We start from the raw sequence: 22,941 nt of genomic DNA on the forward strand, positions 1-22,941 counted from the left end.
TTAATTTATCAGTAGACTTTAGCAATTTGTTACAACTTGGCTTTTAATATTTTCTAAAATTGCTTTAAGAATATTAATTGTTTTCACATGTGTTATTTCATGTGCTGCTCCCATGTGGTGTTTTCACATATAGCAGACTTTTTGCTAAATTTTTTAATTCACTAGCCATGTTTCTGTGTATTGCAAATGGGCAGTTTGTTCTTTTCCATTTGTGAACCCTGAATTAGTAAAATGAAACTGCTTTTTCCTTCCATGTATTAGAAGAACACCTATGCTGTTAAGGCATGGAAAGAAGACACGGAAATACAGGATGGTAATTGCATTTCCAAATCCTTTTGCTCAGTCTTGATCTCTGTCCCCCTTCAGTGTCTGTGGGTTGGTGTGGGTGTGCTCCTGGGATGGTGGCTGCACTCTGCTTTGTCTTAGATCCAAATTTAGTGTATTTGCTGAGGTGTCCATGCTGAGTTCTGGTGTCTGTGAACAGCTGTTTCATGTCAGACTGTAAGCAGTTATTAAAAACTCTGTATAAGGTGCCCTGCCATGAGGGTTGCCTGACTGAAAGTGAGCTTCTGAGGACAGTGTGGCCTTGAAAAGTAGGAAAGTAGGTGTCCTGGCAGGCACACTGGAAGTTGTTGAAATTGTGATGGGAGTCCAGGCTGGGAGTGGGTGGTGGAATGTTTGAGGCAAGTTAGGGAGTCAGCAGAGGTCCATCTGAGTGTTCCCAGGGGACAAAGCAGAGCAGATTTGGAAGAGGGGAGGCTAGGGTAGGGCTAGGTTGTATTTTCCCTTGCTCGTGAGGGTTCAGGACTCTGCAGCCTTAAAAGTAGAGATTAAGCTGAGAGCCAGCACCCTTCACCTCTTGGTTTTGGAGAGCTGGGTTTTAGGTGGGATTGACTGGCACTTTGAAGGCGGGTCACCCCCTCAACCTCTGTCTGATGTAATGTTGCAGCGAGCAGAGTCACTTTCCCTTTCCCATAGGCATCCCAAAACGAATCCCTGCAGAGCTGCAGTAAAGAATTGTTGTCCCTGCATCTTGCCTTGCGCTCCAGACCAGGCTGAAGAAATTGCTGGTTGTCCTAACTGAGCAAGGGTCTAAACTGAAGCATTATTTCCAGGGTGGAGAAACTATACAGTTTGTCAGGCCTAATTACTGCCTTCAGGTACAAAAAAAATATGTGAAATCTCAGTGTTTTAGCATACAGCTATTAGAAAAAGTAAATACCTTTGTGTGAAATATGGTAAAGCAGGCAGTGAGAAATGATACATGTAGATATGCCTGACATGGTAGTGGGAATAGGGAGACTTGTCTGGTTATTTGGATTACTGGATTATGTGGGCCACATTCAGCCTAAATACAATCTGGGTAGAGAGAACTAGAAATGACAGATTAAGGGAATAGTGAACCTACTTGTCTGAGGGACTCGGATGAGTATTTTCTCTGAGATATTTGGGGAGTGGGGTTTAGCAAACCTAAAGTCAGCTTCATTTATAGATCAGTGCTTCAGTATCTCTTGACCTGGAATGAAGGGAGATAGTCAGGTCCTAACAAAAGTCTGGGATCTGAACCAGAGAGGACAGAGACTAAAACATAATGGTAATTTTTTTACCAGGCCAAAGAAGGCATTACAACCCATGTGGTACAACTTCCAGGTGTGGTAACGAGGTGAAAGTCAATTAAAAAAACTCAGCTGTATCCTTTGTTGGGTAGTACTTGCTATGTGGAAATCTTGCAACAGTTACCCTAAAGTTTCAGGTGTTTGTTGGGTCCCCTTGTCCAAATTGAGGTTTGCACCGTCTCCCAAGCAATGTTGGTGGTGTGAAGGGTTTGCAGAGGGACTAGGGGTCGAGCAGTGGTGCTAAATCACCGCTGATGATGCACCTTTCGTAGCAGCGTTGTAAGAAGTCATCCACTTCTACTTCTCAGCAGGGTACCAGCTACTTGGATAGGTAGTCATTGCTCCCGTGTCAGTTGGGGGACTTGTAGAGGAAAGATCCTTTCCAGCCTACAGTCCTACAGGCCTTCAAAACCAAAACTGAGACAACAAATCTAATCTCCTGATTAAGACATCATTTCCATAAAAAATTAAATTGGACATGGTTATGCTTAGGACTAAGTCAAGACATCAAGATCGAAAAGGTAATATCGGCTTTTGGCAGCTGAGTTCTGCTGGGCATTTTGCTGCACTTTGTGCTTCTGTACATGTAAAAAGAGAATTAAGTAATTCACCCAGTGACTGCATTCTGGGGCTTGAGATCTTTTCAAGGTTTTGATTTGTTCTTTTTTTATATTTGTTGTTTAATTTTTGTAATAACTGAAGCTGCACTGAGCAGAGCACTGAAGATGTGTTTATTCATTTTTACATAACTGAGGATGTTCTGTGAACCTTTCTTTTAACTCAAAAATAAATGGTGTTGGTTTCTTGGGTTCTGCTGGGGATTTTCTTATAGTTTGTAAACTAATAATTCTGGAGCTCTAACTGGTTTATTTTTTTTCTTCTGTATGATAGTGATGGCTGTTTAAATAAATAAAAATACTGATTTCTTAGTAGGTTCTTATGTGGGTTTCCAAAGATCTAGCCTGTGTTAAATAGCAATTTGTGAGACTAACTTTTCTTGACAAGTAGCCTCTTTTCACTTTTTAGCATAATGTTGGGTTTGCACTGTGGCAACAGAGTGGTTTGGTTGGGTTTTTTTTTTTTTTTTGTTTCTTTTCATGAATTTGTAAGAAAGCATGGAAAAAATGAAAATGAGCTGTGGATTCTTTGTTTGTTTTGTCTTTTTTTTCCCCAAGACATGGCCTTTTAGGAAGGCCTGTGATACCGGTGCCTTGTTGTGGTAGGGTGTGAGCGTAGCTCCTTTGAAATTGCTTGAGTGGTGGACCTCATGTATCTTTATATTTGAGTTTAAATGCTTTGTGGGGTCAAAACTTGCAGGTGTGAACAAAGCTGGAATGGCTTTGTTATATAGTAACTGGAATTCTAGCTGAGACTAGACAGAATACGTGCAGCAAAGAGGAAGAGTACTTGCCTTATAGTGTATGCACCATTTATTTCCATAAAGGCTTTGAAAAACTTTGAGGGCAAGTCATGCAGGAGGTATGACACTTCGCTGTCAGTGCCCGTAGTATAATCAGGGTATCTGCAATCAGTAGAGCATGTAGTTCATGTGACAGACTGTCCTGTGGGCAGATCCTCTGCTGCAGGAACAAATGTGGGCTAATGGAATAACTCCAGGAACTGCCCACAGGTTCCTTCTGGAAATTTTCTTCATGAGGACGGATTTCAGATTTTTTTTCTTCTTTACTCTCAATTCCACCACAGTTGCTCCTGTAGGCAAAGCTGAGAAAGACGGGGCTGAATATCGGAAGGAGGTTGTGAACCTTCATTCCAAAAGGTAGAGTGTCCCTCACAGTGCTGCTGGCCTTTTGAGAGCTTATTGCATGTTTACAGCTCTCAATTGTGTAAATCTGCTCCAGGAGAAGAGTTGGTAGTGAGTTTTGGAACTACTAGGTATTAGCTGTGGGAAGAGGAATTTATTTTCAGTTTCAGAGTTCAGCAATGACAAATGGAAGAGCTCTTAGTAGGAAAATATTTTATTAGTCTTACTGGTTAATTAGAGTATTTCATTCAATTGGAAATCTATTTTCAGTGGCAAGTGCTTATAGATACCTGTTCTTTACATTTAGCAGTTTGAGTGCTAGGTTCAGCAGTATAATGCAGGTAGAAAACTAAATGGAATATGAGTTTCAAATTGGCATTTCTGTGGTTGAAAAGTGGTCATTATGTATTTTGTAACACCACAAAGGTTCCTCCTGTCAGTTCTGTGGGTCTCAGTCCCTTTAAGAATTTAAGGCTGCCATGTGTGGAGAGTTTTACACATTTTGTGCAATATCTATTTCTCATCTCATAATACATTTGTCAAGAATTTCAAGATCCAGCGTTGTTGGTCTGGTTGTGTTTCGGGTTTTTTGAGGCAGAAAATATGGAAGAAGTGTTAAGCAGTGGTTCAAGAAGCAGTATTATAAAATTTATTTTCAAATGTTTAGAATCCATTAGGAGGGTGTTAAAAGACTTCTTTTTAATTTGAAGTGCCATACAGTTAGAAAAATCCATGTAACTTGAACAGTTGATGGTGTCTGCGCGCCCCACCCCCCTTGAAAAAGGAAAGCTGTGAATTTTCTTGTATGGGGTAAATGTCACTCTGTTTATATCTTAGCTTTGCTGCAAGTCAGGACTTGTACTGTTCCTCTAGGTTGTCATAGAAACGTAGCTAACTGTCATCTCAACTCAGGCTGCTGATGGTTTTATTTGTAGGTTTTCAGGATTATTAAAATTTAACAAAAATTATTGATCTGGTTTTTATTAACACCGGCTTGTGTTTACTTTAAAGTTCAGACTACATAAAAGCTTTTCCTGATAGAAAAATACCTTTAAAATGATTAAACTCTGATACTCTGAATAAGAGCTAATCAAATGCATTTAATATAACAGGCAGAGTCAGAAGCAGTAGAGAAATCTTGCATTTTTGCAAATCACCTTTTTCATTTTGTTTACAGCCAAGTGCCCCCACCCCATTTCAATTCACCTTTTAGCTTGACTTTTACTTAACATAAAAGATACCTGTCACAAAAAGCGTGAAATGGGTACATCATCGTACCTAATATTCGAAGTTTTCATTTTGTATACTTTTTTTGAAGCTTGGCAGAATGCTTCGGTGCACTGACTTTTGAAAGTATATATTTTTTGTATATGCATGTGCAGGAAAAATTACTTAGTTTTCACTCATAAATAAGACAGGCAAAACTTATTTACAGTAACTTTATCTAATGGTCCATGGATGAATGCTTTTATGCAAACAACTCAAGAGACTAGAATTAACTTTTCACATTGGTTGCACATTGGATGTGCAGACTTCAGCAACATGTGGGATCTTATAAAAACTAGGTGACTGGAGTCCAGTTTTTACTACTTCGAATTTATTCAATGATTACCCATGCATCTCCAGTGTAATCTTTTTAAGCAGTGTGTGAAATGCAGCAATGTATTAATTGCTGTAAAATGGATGTGTGCTTCCTTACACCCTCCTTCCATCACATGTATGCTTTTTTTCTTTGACTTCACCTTATCCCTCTACCCTGTAGACATTTATTAAGGATCTGTAGGCACATTGAATTTGGCTGATTTATATACAGCTCTGTAATTTGACATTGTCATTCTGTCCAGTAACAACTTTGTTCAGTGTTAGATTTACTGAATAAGATTGTTTCTTGGTGGACATTTTGACACCTCGCTTCAGACTGCTGCGTCATGGACTGCTGACATCCCTATATTAATCTCATTTGTATTCTGTCATAAAACTCTCAAATAACATTTTAAAAGGGCCTCTCTTTGCAGCATATTTATGTAAGCACGGGGCTAAATACTGAGTGTTTCCATAGGTCTGTATGGCTTTTATGTGTTATATGAGGGTGTGTACATACTACCATGTGTGATGGTAGCACACATGGTAAATGGCTGTAATATTTAACTTGGGAAGGACTGGCTTTAGTATTGTAAAGGCAATTTAAACTAAACATGTTTTATTAACAAGTTAACATGTCTCTTCCAAATTAATTTTTCACATCATTAGCTACAAGAGAATGTTGCACAAATACACTTCTGCCGTAGACTGACACTGTGCATTTTTATTTTCCATTCTAGGGTTTGGAAAGCAGTGGTTGGTAGGAAGTAAAGGTGCTCCTTTACTAGAGCATTGCACTGGTATATTCTGGTTGCTTAGAAATTAAAGACATGTTTTATGTGGGAAATGCACTCAACGTTGATGTGTTCATTAGAACTGATAGTGAGTGTAGGAGACTGTTATTGCAGGTATGCTGTTTCCCAGTGAGGACCAAAGGATATTCATGGGTTTGTGTATGTCTATGCATGTATAGTATTAACTGAGGCTTACTGAAGCTTAGGAAATCTCTCTCTGGCATTGTGCTTCAGTAGACCATCTGTTACAGACAGATGCCTATGACCAGAGAGCTGGTTCGCACCTTGGATTTTCTTTTCCTAAGAGATAAATGTGTTGGGTGTTCTTTGATCAGTGAATTTTCTACTTGTGTACGTTAACTCAGTCTCCTTTCTCTTCGCTCTCTGCCACTTGATACGTCATCTTTCTTTGCATCTAAGTAGTGATTGGGTGATAATACCAAAATTGATGGAAAAGAAAAACAGAGGAAAGCTTCAGTATTTACCGCAAAAAGTTCCTATCATGCAGATGATATAGGTGATCCATAGGGATATGCTGTGTCTGGATCCTGTTCTCAGACAGTTTTGCAACTACATGTTTATACTTTTTTGTTTATGTTGGTTTTTTTTAACATAAACCCATTGGTGCATTTTATCTGATTAACTTATTCCTAGTGGATTCTTTTTATTTTTGTTCACAGTGTTTTGCCTGTATCCTTCCTACAGAGATGCAGCATCTTGTAAAGGTTTTGAAGTTTCTTGTAACCTGCATGCTTCAGCTTAGAGTTAATTGTGGCTACAGTGGCACATGTTACTTTATCATCGTCCATTTTTCCATATCCATCCCTTTTATATTTTTCTGCTAAATTGTGAATGACTAACTTTATGAAACAAAGTACACATGTACATTTTTTCCTGCTTTTAGTTGTTGACGAAGTGCCTCTTTACAGCTGAATTGATATGCTGCTATGCAGTCTTTGTTTGCACCCAGAACTTTGGAGTAAAAAGAGAAACCAGTAACAAAAAAGCCCAACTCAAGCCCCCTCCAGTGATAAAAATGTGGAAGTTTGGCTTTTGATTGTAATGGCTGTTGTTAAAAGATAGCAGTGATCCATCTTCGCCTGTTGCTGTGTGATAGATTTGGGGTATCTTTTAATTTTTTATTTAAAATAAACTTCTAAATGTGTGTTTGTTTTTTCTCTTGCTCCCCTTTCCTTACACACTTAAAAATTTAGGAAGATGAGAGTGAAGAAGAACCTAAGCTGAAATATGAACGGCTTTCTAATGGAGTGACTGAAATTCTCCAGAAGGATGCAGCCAGCTGTATGACAGTGCATGAAAAGGTATTATGTGACTTTGTGGCAGAGGTAGAACTTCTGCTTGGTTTTATGCATTTATCTATGCTTATAATTCATCAATATATTTCTGTGTAGATGTTCTGCCAAATGTAGAGGTGCAGTGCAAGCCAACACTAATATAAATAAAATTCATGGTAAACCTGTGTTGAACAAGCCACATTTTCTCAGTGAGAAAATGAGGTGAGAATTCAAGGTGCAGTGATTTGCTGGATGGGATGTTTACATAAGCTACTGGAAAGACGCTCTCTCAATTTTAAATATGGACAGTAATATGAACTAGAATTGGGATACAGTCCTAACTTTTTCATTCAGAAAGGAAGTTGGCATATACTGCTTATTTTAGCCTGAATCACTGAAGATAGGCTTGATCATGCCAGGGTCCAGCTTAGCATATATTCAGCTGTGGAAGACATCAGAGTTTGGTAAAACAGTGTAGAAGAAAGTAATTACAGTCTTCCTCTTCGTTTGTTTGTTTGTTTATTTCTGGGGGGAATGTCGTACTAACACTTCTCTGTTCCCCTTTCCTGATTCAGTATGTTAAAAACAAGGAGAGTGAATGTGTGTGCTCTAATACCAGTAAGGTTTGAGGCATACAAGAGAATGAAACGGAGAAAGTGATGGGCAATGCAAAGTAAAGGAATTTTACAAAGATTCATTCCTTTGTTCTTACCAGGAAGAAACATCATATATTTCTTCAGTGATTTAAACAATTGCTTTTATTTTTCCCGGAGTTTTCTTCTCTTTTATAAATACTGAAGAACATTTTAAAATACTGAGGAGTGTTGAAGAGTGTGAAAGTATGAGTTAATGATTTATCAAGTAACTGTTTGTATTTAAAACATAATAGCTATTTCCTGAATGTATAATTTTTCGCAGCCAGTAATAGCTCCTTAGCAGTTATTGTTGAGGGATCTATCTCTATTATTTGGCTATATTTTTAGATTGACTTGTGCTGTGTTTCTTTTACTCAAAGGACTGTTGCTATGGCTCAAGAGGCTCTTCAGATGAAGCTTGTATTTTAACTGTGCGAATGAAAACAATAAGTCTTTTTAAAATGTTTTTGACAACTTAGAATTACACAGATATTTGGAAAATTGGGAAGCATTTCCTCCTGGTCTGTGGTTGTTTTTGTTACCTTTTTTTCCTGAGCCTCAGGTAAATTTTGAAAGCTGCATTGACCAGGATTTTTCTGTAAGGATCTGCACAGATCCAGCTTTAACTATAGTGTCACAAAGAGTGACAATACAGGAAAGCTGTTTAAGTATCCCAGTGCTTTTAGTTTTCCAGCAAACTAGATAGACTATTTATGAGAAGGATCAATATTGTTAGAAGCCAGGTACTGAAGTCTTTTAGGAATAGGTCTCTTAGAACAGTAAGCTTAAAAATGAAGCAGGGTTATAGGTTTTGTGGGGGTGGTTTCTGTTTTGTTCTGTGTTTTGGTGTTTTTTGGGGTTTTTTTCTTCCCCTGCAAGAGCAGGAAAAACCTGCTAAGGAGTCATCATTAGCAAAATCATACAGTACGATGTTAAATATGCCTGTGATTAAACCAGTTTAACTTTGCTGTGAATCCTGAAAATCTGGCTTTTCTATTCAGACTAATTTCCCCCCAGAATTATTTTTTTTCTTTTCACTGCTAAAGCATCATATTTTCACCACGCTTGCTGTCTGCACTGGATGACTAATCGTCATGGCACCTGGTGCATTCAAGCAGGCCTGTGCAGTGGAATAGTCATACCTAGTTATGTCTGCACACCTGATGTTTTATTAACCAGTATTGATTTTTTTACCCGGGGGACTTTTTTCTTCCTGAAAAAAGGCAACCTTGCAGGAGTGAAAGGCATTGCAGGGGATGAATTTCTAATGAACCCCTTCTTTCCCTTTCTTGACTCCTTTTAATGTAGCTTCATATTTTAAGTGCCTGAACTGAAATTTCATTTTAAGCAATTCCATTTTGATAAATCCTTTTAAACCTTGACTTTCTGTAAGGTTATTTTTTAAAGATTGTGCTGCCTGACTGACACGCTTAGCAGTGCCTGTAAATTTGAGCATTTCATTATAGGTTGCAATGAAGCATGCTCACATGCAGTGAAATACAGAGAATTGAGGAGCCTAGACTATTTGAGTAATGCTGAAAGGAGGGGGGAATAAAAGAAACCTCTGTCATAAATCAAGTAGTACTGAAGTTCTTCCTTTTCTGTTTAGGTGTAGTTCACATGGTTCAATTAACAGCAGATCTCGCTGAATGAATTCCCTTCTTGTTTGATCAAAAGAAGTTTGTGATAGCAATGTATTTGTGTGGTGTTTTCTTTATCTTGCTATTATTTTTTGGAATGAAACTTCTGAGATTTCCAAGGAAAAGTGTGTTTGTCTTGAAAGTGTTCAATGTAGGAGTTAATATGTGAAGGAAAGCAACTCCAGTGGTTATCTGTGTTCTTACATGCACTGTCAGAGACCTTCCATAATTGAGCAGTATTGTACCAGCGAGTGACTTACCGGTGGCCTTTTCCTGTGTTTGAATATTTTGTTTTTATGTTAATGATGAAGGAGAATTAAAAATAAAGCCCAAAGGAAACCATTATGATTGAAACAAAGCTGCAGAAGGGATCTAGGAGTTATTTTAGGTCTGTACTGGTCATTGCATTCACACTGCATTTTTAATTTGCTGCCACAGTCCATCAAGCAGTGTGTACGGACTGCAGACACACCATTAGTTGTCAGTGGATGAGGGTCCTCATGACTCATTCTGACAGGTAACTTGCACTATCACAGTAATACGGGCTTAAAGCCCTGCTCTGTTCTTCAGGTGCAGTTAAAAGAACCTTTGTCTGAAGAAGGTGGTAGGTTGTTTTTTTTTTTCCCTGGTGCTGCTAATCATTAATCTGCTAAACATCCTGGAGTTCATTTAGTATTGCTGTAGCTTTGTGTGCAGTGTCTTTGTATTTATGTAATCAGTCTCAGTCTCTTTTCTTTTACAGTTTTTGGCACTGGGAACACATTATGGCAAAGTTTATTTACTTGATGTCCAGGGGAACATCACACAGAAGTTTGATGTTGTAAGTATGGCGTTATTCAGAACATATCTATTGGGATGTAAATATGCTGCCAGGTACTAAGTAGTAAATCACTTAATGCTTTTGTTACACCTGAAATTTCACTAATGCATTTCATGAACTCCCTCCCCATAACATAAAGGGTAGTGTATGGTCCTTGCAAAAAGAAGTTACACTGAATGGTTTTGTGAGGAACACATCTTAGTTTACATATAATAAACTTTCTTTGTGAAGACAGAAGAGGAAATACATATTTATGATTGTAGATGGCTATAATTAATTATGTAACCCAGAGGCTTGTGACTTCCATGAGGCATGAGCCTGCTCATTAGGTGACTATTGTCAGTTGTTAGTGTGTGCACTATCATTTTATCTAGTTGCCACAAGTAATTGAAAATTGATTGATTGCCTTGCTGGTTCAGTTTATCTACTGCAAATATATAACGCTAATATTTTATGTGAATGTTTTGAAGCTTGGACTCTTAAGGGATTGTATTGATTGAAGGAGAAGCAGCAGACTTTTTCCTTATTGTGGTTCCTGATATTAGAGGATGAATGAAACGCTAAATATAAAGCTCTGTTCTAGAGTATTAGATGTTCCTTTTAATTGTGGATATTTGTTGATATTTTTGTGTGTGTGTGTTATTTAATACCTAATTTTCAAGTTCCCTGTCTTCCACAGGAGGTGGAAGGAAGAGAATTAACAATATTTTTTTCTCTTGGCGTTGTCACAAAATCTAGTAGCCAAGCACTGGTTTTTGATAGGAGCGTCAGCACTTGTCAGAGTATCCATCACAAGATGTTTGCATGTTTGCAAAGAGAACATATGTTCTGAAGCTGACACAGCTAGCTGCATGGGAGGGGTGAAAGGTTTTGTTTGTTTTTTGAAAAATCTAATTATGCGATTGTGCAAGGGGTGAGGTAGGCAGAAGGCACAGCCAAAACCTAGAATTCTAGGCACAGCCTTTGGAGGAGATTTTATATGTAGCATTGGTCAGATTGACAATGATCTTACTAGGTGTTAATGGAAGTCAAGTTAGTTATGTTCTTCTGTTTCTTTTAACTTTGTATGTTCATCAGCCCTGCACAGGAGATGCTGACTGCATTTCAAAAGAGGAAAAGCTTTTGGTGTCTCCCTTAGAATTCTGATTACTTTACATGTATGCTCCTTGCTAAAGTTTCTTTCTCTCCAAGGTAATCTATTTGGGGCAGGCCAGATTAAAGTGTACCTGAATTATTCTCTTCCATCTCTGCAGTAAAAGATTGACTCAAAGACTCATTTAACTGAATAGGAGATTTTCTATTGAGTCAGGCATTAAATGTCTTAGACTCGTATTCGTTCCACTCTGTGTCAGATGCTTGGAAGAGTCCATTTGTAGAACAGCCTATTTTATTTTTTTTTCCTAAGTGCATCACCAACACCCTGTTCTCCCACACTGGTTTCAAAAGGTAAAATTCTCCTCTTTCTATAAAGAGTTAAGGCACTGCTTAGGTGTAGAGGAAGGAACAAGGGGACCTGTTGTCTACTAAAGGCTATAAAGCAGAATCCCTGAATCCTCTTTATATCAACCCACCCAAATCTGCTATTCTTTTTTTTTATTTTCCTTAATTAAAAGTCCTACCAGTGCCTGCTGTGAGGGCAGTTTCTTATGATGCCATTAAGGTTGGGCTATTTAAACCACTTTCCACTCTACAGTGCATACTTGGTTATTCCTTTTGCAAACTTAGCCTGCTTCAGGATGAAGATTTTTGTGCTGTGTCATTTTAATAGAGATGGCAATGATTTCTTTTTGAAATATTGTTTGAGTACAAACAGCTTTTTGAGATTGAGAATAGGAAAAATAAATATTTCTTGGATTCTAGTCTTAATGTTTCTGTTTTTATAACGTACGTGTTCCAGTGCAACAGATAAATTATGTCATGGATCAGGTGGAAAGGGTGCTTCTTTTTTTCTTTTGATAGTTTGGAGAAAAATTATTTTGATCTAGGACTGCTCGTCTTTTAAGGGAAAGTTTTGCAAGGAACCGCTAAGTGTTGTAGAACAGAATGGGCTGCCTATGTGAGAAAGACAGCAGGTCTGTGACATCCTTGGCTGCTTAAACAGCGAAGTTTTCTGAATGAATGTTGTCAACTGTTGAATCTGTGGACAGTTAATTCTGAACTGGCAGCTGTATGTCACAATATTTTCCTTCTAACCTGAACTTTTCAGGATCTTGGACTGCAGAGTAGTCTTATCAAAATGTTTGATAGAGCTGTCAAAATGTTTGCAGAGGTCTTCCTTCTGTTTTTTCCTACCAGCACCTGTTTACTGTCTGTCCTCCTGGGGGAGCTGCGTTAGAGCATCTACTGCTACTGTAGTCCTCTTGATTTCCATTTTTATTTCCTAATCTCAGATAATCATGTTCAATAATATAAATGGGCTTGGAAATTGAAGAAAAGAAGAATTTTGGTTTTACAATAAATAATTTGTTTTCCATATTGGTTTACATGTGGATTTGAGCCAAATTGTAAAGCAGAAATAGAGATTGATCTCAGAGGATTTGCAGCATGATTACTTTCATGTCTCCAGCTCCTGTGAACTTTGAGGGAGAAAACTCACAGGTATGTTACGTAGTCTTGAAAATGGCTAATTTTTGGGCGATGGCCCTCCTGTTGAAGACTGAATGCTTTTAGCATTTAAAATTGTTTAATTTTAAATAATGTTAATAATTTAAAAGGCTGTAAGAAATGTAAAGTCTGGCACCCTTAAAGGTTTTCCTATTGTAAGATGTTTGTTTGGTTGGTTGTTGTTTAAAAAAAACCTTTTAGGACCTCACTCTGTAATGTCCATAGCAGAAGAATAATGTGGATATCCTGAATTGCAAATACTGGCTGTACTGCTGCAAAGACTTAATCGTGTACTCTACTTTGACTCATAAATATTCACAGAGGCTTCTTTGAAACTGATGTAGATGACTAGAAAGGCTTTTCAGAAGAGAGTCTTGCTCTTGTCCTGCTCTTAAAATATCTTATGCCAGGTGGACAACTAGTCTTTTTAGGTTTGCAGCTCCTCTTGTCAATAGCAGTGGAAATGGTGTGCTTTGAGACTGGTGTGGGAGACTTCTGGTTTGGGGAGAATTGAGGCACAGCAATTTAGGGGCTTTGGCCTTGGGTGGTGCTGGTATCTCAACAGACATGCTTGTGCTCTCGCATGATTCCTTTTTCCTCCTTGCCTAGTGTGTTTTTAGATCTTGCCAGTGTGGCTGTCTTTGACAATGTCAGCCGTCTAAGATTAACTGATATGCATCCTCAAATAACGTATGTTTGACAAACTGGTGTTCTCTTGTATTAGGGTTCAGTGCTTTGAGTGAGATGAAATGTGTCAAATGCACTGAAAATTATTACTAAAAGGCAACAAGAAGGGGAAAAAAAAGCCTGCTAATGCCACTGACAAAGGATGATGCAGGACTGATTCACAGCGTGTTAATTCCAAATGCCTCTCCATCTTTCTTTTCTTCTTAGACTGTCTACAATTTATTAATATAATTATTGCCTCAACTGACATCTTGTGGATTAAGGACTTGTAGATATGAAGAAAGCTGTACAAACATGTTAAGTTAAGTAACAAATCAAAAACCTTTCAAAGGGCAAGAAAACCTGCCCCCATTCTGGTCTTCTGATAAACATCAAGCTTAAAGCACAAATGGTAAGAAGTCTTGGCTGGTGCCAGTGATACTCTGTGGGAAGGGGAAACGTTGCCTATTTTACAAGTAGGGGTAATTTAAATGTTTAATGCATTGGAGGTGTTTCGGAGGTGATGCATGAGCCTAGACAACAATGTAAATAGTGTTTTAAAGCTTCTGTTAGTGCAAAGAAATAGAAGTCCTTTTAGCATGCAACATTTGTGAGCTATTCAAGACTGCTAGAAGTTCAGAAAGAATGAAATTTTAAGTGGAGACCCCTTCTTGCAGCAGTTCTTTTTACCATGTATTTCTTTCCTGGCCTCACCATTTTTTTTCTAATTGTCTCTCATTGTCTAGCACTAAATATTTCTTATGTCTTTTGAATTGGCATGCCAGAAATCCAAATTCACTAGGTCATCTCTGCTGCCTTGAGAAATTAAAGGGGAGTTCCTTCTGTGATGGTATTGTTGCCCTTGGGTGTATTAAAGTTATAGCACACACCAGCCTCTAGAGCAAGTGTGTTGCATGCTTGAAGGTCAGTCAGTGGCCTGTTGGTTTTGCTAGTAAGTCAGCAGCTTGCAAATGAAATGTCAGAAGTCTCTGTTGACTTGACATGCTTTTGAAAGAATTTAATTGCCAACAAGAAAAGCACATTTCTAATGAAGAAACAGCTGTTGTTAAGCACTAAATGCTGTTTCTGAAATCAATGCATAACCCACTAACTGCTGTGAGAGATAATGCAGCATCTTTCAATGGGAAAGGTAACTTTTAGCATTTGATTGTATGATGAAGAAGTTACTTTGAATGGAACTTTACATGAGAGTTTAAGACTAAGATGATATAAATGTCACTTATTTTGACAGGCTACTTAAAATTCCCTGTTTATTACTTTAACTACATCATTTTAGTTGTCACTGTCAGACTATGAAAGAAGACTTGGTCGGGAAATGAAGTGAAGCAACAGAATTTAGAGTAAAGATCTTGGTAGCTGTGTGTTAGTATTTGCAGGGTGTCACTGCACCTGTTAAATTTGAAGCTGAAATCCTGTGTTTTGTACAGAACCAAGCAGGCTGCTATAAATGTAGGTTCCAAAACCCATAGTAAACATTAAGGTTTAGATAGCAGCGCATGTCTGTGCAGGGGACAGGTTTCCTTCCTCTCTATGGGGCCTTCCGCCCAAATGGGTGGTGTGGTCCTACTGCTTAAATTCTTTATGTTAACCCCTGGCTCTGCCCAATGGAAAAAATAGGAAAAAAATTATATCCATCAGGATTTTGCTCTTAAGACTTGGAGGTCTACCCCCCATTTAATAGCCCTTCTTTTGCTTCTCTCTTTTCATTTTAACTGCAGATGATTTGGAAATCCAGAGGTTTTTACAGTAGTTGTGGGAGTAACTTGGCCTTTTGAGTCTGGCTTTTTGGATGTTATAAAGGCTTGGAAAGTATGTCTTATGATGTTTGTTCTGGTGCTGTGCTTGTTAGGTTGTTTGTGACCTGGAGTGTTTGTAACTGGAACTGTGGAGCTGTGGAAGATTAGGATCCTTCCTTGGCAGGAATCCTGGTGCACCTGGGTGTCTCTTGTCACAGGATGAAAAAAAGTGAGGTAGCTTGCCTATACCAGCAAAAATTACAGTGTCAGGGCCTTTAATCCATAGGTCTAGAAAAGTTTCTTTTCTGACATGACTGAAAACAAAAAAACACTCTCACAGATGTTTTGCACATCATCTTTGTATCCACTGTATTTAAATTTCCTCTGAAGGTAGTGTTGCTTAAATTGTTATGGAAACAAAAAGATTAGATGGATGTGGAAGGCATTTTTTATTACTAGAAATGTTGCTCAGAGTATGGATAAAATATGTGAGTTTTAAAGGGTTGTATTGTGTATAATTAATTTTTATAAGCTCAAAACTGAGGAAAGTATGACCATTTCATTCAATTATTCTTTCAGGCTTGTAGCTTCAATAACTCTGTAGCTTAGTGCAGAATACTGTAAAATGTTTAGTTGGAAGTATGGTTTCAGCTACAGAAGGTCTTGTACGGTCCAGCCATTTATTTCTTGAATGCAGTTAGCTCATACATGTCACATGCGTGCTTGTGCAGTCACAAACAGTAGCATGTATGCTGTAGATTAAAGTTATTCCGCTGAAAGTATAAAGCCTGTGTACTTTATCAGCTGGTTTTGGGCCTGCGATTGTTTCTGCCTTCTCTTTGGAACTTTTCCCTAGCTGGTATGTTGCCTGCATACCTTCTTTTGAGAAGGCTATCAGCCCCATTCTTAGGCTAAATGATCTTCCTTACAGCTTTGTTACTCTGCAAGTGCATATTGGTTTTCCTCTGGTGGTGGTGGTGGGGGGTGACATAGAAGCATAGGGCTGTTGTGGTTTAACCCCAGCAGGCAGCTAAGTACCACGCACCTGCTTACTCGCTTCCTCCCAACCCCTGGTAGGATGAGGATGAGGATCAGAAAAAAGATAAAACTTGTGGGTTGAGATAGCAACAGTTTGATAGTTGCAATAAAGTAAAATATAATAATAATTAAAAGAAAAAAGAGAGAGAGGAATAAAACCCAAGAAAACCAAGTGATGGACAATACAGTTGATCACTGCCTGCTGACTGATGTGCAGCCAGTCCCTGAGCAGTGACTGGCAGCCCCTGGCCAACTCCCCCCTGTTTATATACTAAGCGTGATGTTCTGTGGTATGGAATATACCTTTGGCTAGTTGGGTCAGCTGTCCTGGCTGTGCTCCCTCCCACCTTCTTGTGCACCCACTCACTGGCAGACCATGGGAAACTGCCAGTGAGTCCTTGACTTAGAGCAAGCACCACTTAACATTCTGATGTTTTAATTGTTGCTATCAACATGATTGTCATACTAAATCCAAAACACAGCACTGTACCAGCTACTAAGAAGAAAATTAACTCTATGCCAGCTGAAACCAGGAAAAGGAAGAAGTTTCCTTTTAGTTCTCTAGTGTCAATTGCTTTTCTATGGAGTGTGTATCCTGTTGTATGTCAGTTGCGTTTCATGGCAAGAATTTAAAGGTATTACATTTAAGGTACTTCAGCAGCCCTCTTTTAATGTCACTGATTTCAGTAAAAGTTTGTTAATTTTACCTCTTAATATGAGGTGAAGGGCTGTGACTAAATACTGTTTTATCACAGTCATGTAGATGTAGCAAATAGTTCAGTTTCTCTTGACTGGGTAGTGTCCTGTCATATTCTGCATGTTTTCTCAAAAAAAATTAAAATCTGGAAAATTCTAGTGGGAAAAACATTTAATTATGGAAGAATGCTAAACATGAAGGATATTACTCCTATAGTATTTAATACAGCATTGCTGGTCAATGAAAGGGCAAAGTTTCTAGTGTGTCTTATTTTTTTTCACCAGACGTTGTAGGACTTGTAGACGCTGAGTCTACTTTTGTGAAAGATTAAGTAGAGGACCTTACTGTAATTCTGTTAAGTGAATTTACATGTGGTATTTTCAAACTTTTTTGAATGTAATTATTTGTGACATTATGCAGAAACATCAAAATCATAAAAAGGTTATTTTTTTATTTTTTTTAATCCAAATATTCCACCGTTGTATTCCAACATTGTACACCATATGTACAAATGTAATTTGTGTTTGCAACTAATCTTTTATCAAAAAAATTGCCCTATGCACCATAATTTGACAGCAATATTAGGCAACAAATATTTGCTTTGAAGAAAACCACAGAAACGTAGTTTCTAATTTCAAAGATATATTAAACAACCATGCACAATTAATATTTTTTTCATTTCTGATTTAAGCAAAAGATTACTCTTATAAAGTGTAATTGACTCTTAAAGGAAAGCCTCAAAAGACTTTTGACAAATTTCAAGCAACTGTTAAATAAGGAACATACTTCTCTGTGCCTTCCAGACGCTTAGTCCCTAAGAAGACAGACTAGATACTGATAGGTTGTTCTGTCTTCTACTGCTTGGTATTTGAAGAACCACAGATTCTCACTATCAGGGGTATGCGTGCCTTGCTGGGAGCTTTTTGGTTTGACCAGCTATTGTTGACTGACACATGTTCAGTGATTCACCACTTCCTTTTTCCAGTCATCTCAGGAGCATATTGTGCCACATCTGTCTCAGACTCACCACGATGCTTTTTACTGATATATGGCTGGACCACTGGGCCAAGTTGCTCTAGAGCTTTTATTAGCAGCAATGAAACAGCTAGTTTCAGGTAGCACTGATGAAGTCTTTTCATAAAAGACTGATAGCACAGTTGTGTGTTTTCTAAACCCTAACAACCTTTAAAAGCATAGGGAGGATTTTGAAAGGTTTGATTCCTAAGAAGCTGGTATACTGCTGATTCCTAGAGCTGTTTTCCTTTCAAATGGGATGTTCTATCTGCATGGCATTTTCCTTTGTACAGAAGGTAGGCACTTATGTGCACATGTACAAAATAATAGCAGTTTACCTGTCAGAATTATTCAGAATTCTGGCATTAATAAAATATTATTTGCATTAGAAAATGTTTTCCTAGTTAGAAAGTCCAAAGCAACTGAGTTTTGGAGGACAATGTTTTTTATACAAGTTGACGTTAATGGTAGAGCTACAGCCCTTTGTTTCTGTTAACAATAAAAATGCAGCACTATTAAAAACACAGAATGACATAACAGGGACCATAATATGATGAACAAAACATGAAGGCAAAACTAAGTGTGTTTCCCCGTGGAGATAAGATATTATTGATAATGAACTTTGTAAATCTAATAAAGATTCCTTTCTGAAGGATGTCTTGCTTGTTTTAAAACACATGACTGTGTACAGCTGTTGTTTATTGCAGTCCTGATGGAATGCTAAACATGGGCAGTCCAGATTTGATCAGTCTTGGGTGCTAATACCCTCAGAGTGGCTGTTGACAAAAGTAGCTACTTTTAAGCTGGCCATCTCCACTGTGGTGCTGCTGAGGAAGCTAGTTCCACTCAGTGCCCTGTGACACAAAGAAATAAATTTCAGAAGTCAGTATTTTGGTGTTGGAAGGTTTACCACTGTAATCCTAAAGTGGCTGCTTGTTGAAGTCTGTAGTTGCTCCAGGTCTTGGTGGTTTTGAAGATAGGAGCTGTGAAATATGAGCAGTGTAAATATGGAGGAATGAATTAATCTGTTTTCTTTTTTGATCTACTTTATTTAAAGTTTATTATAAGCAATTATGTCTAAACTTCCCTAGTATTGAAACAGAGCCTCTTTGCGTGTGAATGCATTGAGGAAGTTGCACAGATAAATTCATCTTCACATTTAGTTTTCCCTATCTTACTATCACATTGAGAGTATGGCATACAGTTATGCTGCTTACAGTAAGTTACAGTGCACTTTATGATCCTTAGTTTCTACTTGTATGAGTATTCTCCCTGTCCCCCCATCTTCCAGATTTGCACACATTTTTAGGATCCTGTCAAGAATCAGACACCCAACATTGACCATTGAGTATCTCTGGTGGGTTTGAGAGACAGAGATAATTGCAAATAAACTAAGTTCCAGCATTGGTGTCCAAAGAAAATACAGTGCTTTCAGTGAGAAGAAGTGTATTTATTATTACATATAGCTCTGACTTAAGCCAATCTATACCAGTGTTAATAACTGAATGTTTACACGGAAAATGGCACTTTAGCTCTAGTTATTGGCTGAACTTCAGCATTGATCACCCTGTGTAATACTGAACTGTGCCAGGAATATGACTAGTTTTGTTGTTTTCAGCCAGGAAAGGGAATTCATTCCCTTATAATATTTCTGCTTCTGTCTGATTCCATCAGTGAGGTAGCAGCTGAAATCATTGACAAGATACTGGGTTGGGTTTACTATTTGTCATGGAATGGTTGACAGGCTAAAGTAACTGGAAAAAGTACTTGGTGAAGGTTTTCATTGCAGGAGCTGATAGAAGGATGAAGACTCTGTAGCTGTAGAAAAACTAATGGCTAAGTAATGGAATGTATGGAGAAGCAGGGTTGCTAAGCTCCATGTGGTGATGTCCTCTGACCCGTGTTAGGTCAGGGAGGGGTATGAGCATCATGGCTGTTGTGAAAACCTTCCTGGAAATTATGTTGACACAACAGTATATGACCCCTGAGAAGAACAGTCAAGAGCTTCTTTGCTTCGTTAAAATCTGTTTGGTCAAAGCACCAATAAAATAATCTGAAAAGAAAACCTGTCCAGGCAAGAACTTGCAGTGTATGACCTGGTTGGCCTTTCTCATCAGTCACATCCCTGAGATGTGGCTTATCAAGAAATGGAGAAAAAAATCTGACTTTCTGCTTCAGGAGGTGGAATTCTACAAAATCCTGTTAAATACATTAATGACGGTATTCTGTTAGAAACAAGCTGCAAAAGCACCCCAGTAAGTTTCATCCTCAGAGGTTTAGATTTGTTTTTTAAATTGTTCTGCAGAGTCCAATTCATAATTCAGTAGCCTGTATCATCAATACTCAATGACGAATTCTCAGAGTTCATTGTGCTTGCGGAACTGTTCTGAAAAGAAAGTGGTTAGAGAAATCAGCGAGGTGAACCTCCAGATTGCCTTGGATAGTCTTCTCCCATGCTGTGTTGGGCCTTCTGAGGAAGGTGTATGTAGTCATTGCCTGCAGCCCTCCCTCAGCCCTCCTCCACCTACTTCATCTCTCCACATGGCTGTGTGATGGGGAATATTGCTTCATATTCTCAGATGGCTTTGATACACACACAGCAACAAAGAAGTAGAAGCAGGCTTAGGACGTACCATTTCGGGAGCCGTACAGTTACACAGTGGATGGTGAAGGGGACCTGGGAAGAGGAAGAAACAGGAGTAGTTTGTGTACTTGGACACTGAGCTCCCAGGAGGATATCTCCTTACACACCAGTGTTTTAATAGAAAAGAGATTTTACTTTGGATCCATCAGGAATTAGGTAATGGTTAAACTCTGCTAGGAAGCAGTGTAGGCTTTCAATATGGATTTTTTTTCAGTAATAGTTCCATCATTCCTAGACAAGTATTCCAATTATCTAGCAACTACTACAGATTTAGGGAGATCCCTTGTTAGGTTTTTTTTCCTTTGATTTTTTTTTTCTTTTTTTTCTTAGTCCCTGTAGTTGACAAGCAAGATTAAGGAATTCACTGATGTGGAAAATATTGAAATCACTGTAGGCTTTTTGGTCTTTCTCACTTTCTCAGCCTATATATATAAGAGATGCCTTGTCCTTGGGTTGCCTTAGTTTTAGACAAGCTTTTGAGACCTTTCTTTTTTGTAGGCAAAGTCTGCTTTCCTGCAGACAAAATAAAAGTTAATGTTGTTATTGTTCTATGTCCCAGACCTTGTCATTCTCTTCAGCTTTACTCCCCTCCCTTTTCCTCTAACCAATATAATCTCCCATTTTTCATTTGGAGAATGACAGATTCAAGAGTGTTATAGGAAAAGCACTGGAGCAGGAATCCTCACTTACTTATCAGAATCTGGCTGACAGTATTGTTGAACAAAACCTCTTTGGTGTGGATATTAGTAAATTTTCATCAAATGAAAATGTAGGTGGTGTAAATCTGGGGTGTATTATTGTGTTGCAGGCAGAGGCGAACAGCTTATTCTGTAACTTTTAAAACTGCCTTTTCAATTTAAACCTTTGTGTTTCTATGTTAGGTTTCTCAGTTGTGTGTAAATATGTATGTGTGTACTTTTTACCTTGTTATAGGTAAACCATGATACAGCATCAGAATTTCCTCTTCTTAATTGCTTTTCTGTCTATTGTATCAATAAAACTACAAATATGCAAAATATGTGTTAAGTCAGGGCAGCACTGCAGGATCTGGGGCAAGAAAAGTGCATGGGTTCAATTTCTTCTTTTAAAGTAGCTCCGTAGTACAACTTGTAATATTAGTTGTTGCACACTTTTATTTTTAGTAGTTGAAGATTCTCTCACTATCTGTTTTATTTCCTGTCAGATCCTATCGCTTCCCAAAATGAAAAGGCACCGAAAAGTAGAACTTCTTTTTTGACAAGTTAGGTAAATCGGGCTTTCTTCTAGATGGGCTGAGGGTATCATTTTGGATTGGAAAGGCACCCTTGGAGAAAAAAGAATATTCAGTACTTGCCTAGTTGTGTTTTGTTCGTTGGTTTGTGGTAGTTCCCCGCCCCCCCCCCCCCCCCCCCCCCCCCCCCGGTCTCTCATAATTCATTGGTGTCAATGCATATAGAATGTCTACTCTGAAGAGCTAGGGCTCTATTCAAAGCAAGTTCCTCATCCTACTTAGAGCAAGGCTTTTATATAGAGAGGATCTTACCTTAGAAATGACAATACCTAAGGTAGTTTCTGTTTACAAATCATACTTTGCACTTGGATACCTCTACCATGGTGGAAACAATACAAACATAAAAATGGTAGTCCTTACTCTGGTGGGCTAACATTTTAAGTAGTGGGTTGATAGGTCATGTTGCTGTACATTGGAGTTTTACATGCTTGTTTATGTGAATGTCATGCAGATAGAAACATATGAATAAATGAAAAATAGGCACTTGTAGGAGACAGGGTTTTTTTTAATTACTGTTTAAACTCTGTATATATAGTTTGCCTTAGTATGAAGAGCAGTTAATTGTGGTTATGTAGATCCAGATTGATATTAATGTACCATAGAGAAACACTCACAGGTTTTTTTCCTTGTGTGTTTATGTGTGAGTGTAGATAGATTGAAAAAAATGTTTGGGTTAATTTAGGAAAAGTTTGAGAAAATTCATTGTAAAGAATGGATGAAAACGCTGCCTAAAGGGGTTGCATTAGCAATGGTAACCTCTTGAAGTAAAATGAGCCTTGCTGTAAGTATGATTGAACACTGCTTTGCTTTTCACACTCCTAATGTGTGTGTTGCTTGCCTGCTAACCATGGCTAAAAGGCATGAAGTCACAGGCAACTATTAAAACGTTTAGATTCCTAACTTGTAAATACTGCATTTCTCACAGAATTGGAGTGAAATCCAGCCTTATGTTTCTTGTTCATGCACTTCATATCCATTGGGATGCAGCATTTGTGAAAGAATCAATTATCCATTTGTTAGTCAGAGGAGCTTTACAAATTATACATTAGCAGATTGATTTCTTAGGTTCACCATTGGGGGACTGATAGTGTAAGGTGGGTTGATGATG

At 38.2% G+C, this 22,941-nt stretch overlaps 1 protein-coding gene across 3 annotated transcripts in view; it reads left to right on the forward strand.

Moving 5' to 3' along the window:
- VPS41 (VPS41 subunit of HOPS complex) overlaps positions 1–22,941 on the forward strand; it is a 107,306-nt gene that overhangs the window by 13,649 nt on the left and 70,716 nt on the right. For all 3 annotated transcript variants that reach the window (XM_055707508.1, XM_055707507.1, XM_005446220.4), the window contains exons 3-4: positions 6,968–7,075; positions 10,066–10,143. In XM_055707508.1, coding sequence (XP_055563483.1) covers positions 6,968–7,075; positions 10,066–10,143 — 186 coding nt within the window. The remainder of the gene's footprint in view (positions 1–6,967; positions 7,076–10,065; positions 10,144–22,941) is intronic.

This window comes from Falco cherrug, chromosome 4 (assembly GCF_023634085.1).
Source record: "Falco cherrug isolate bFalChe1 chromosome 4, bFalChe1.pri, whole genome shotgun sequence".
Classification (NCBI taxonomy): domain Eukaryota; kingdom Metazoa; phylum Chordata; class Aves; order Falconiformes; family Falconidae; genus Falco; species Falco cherrug.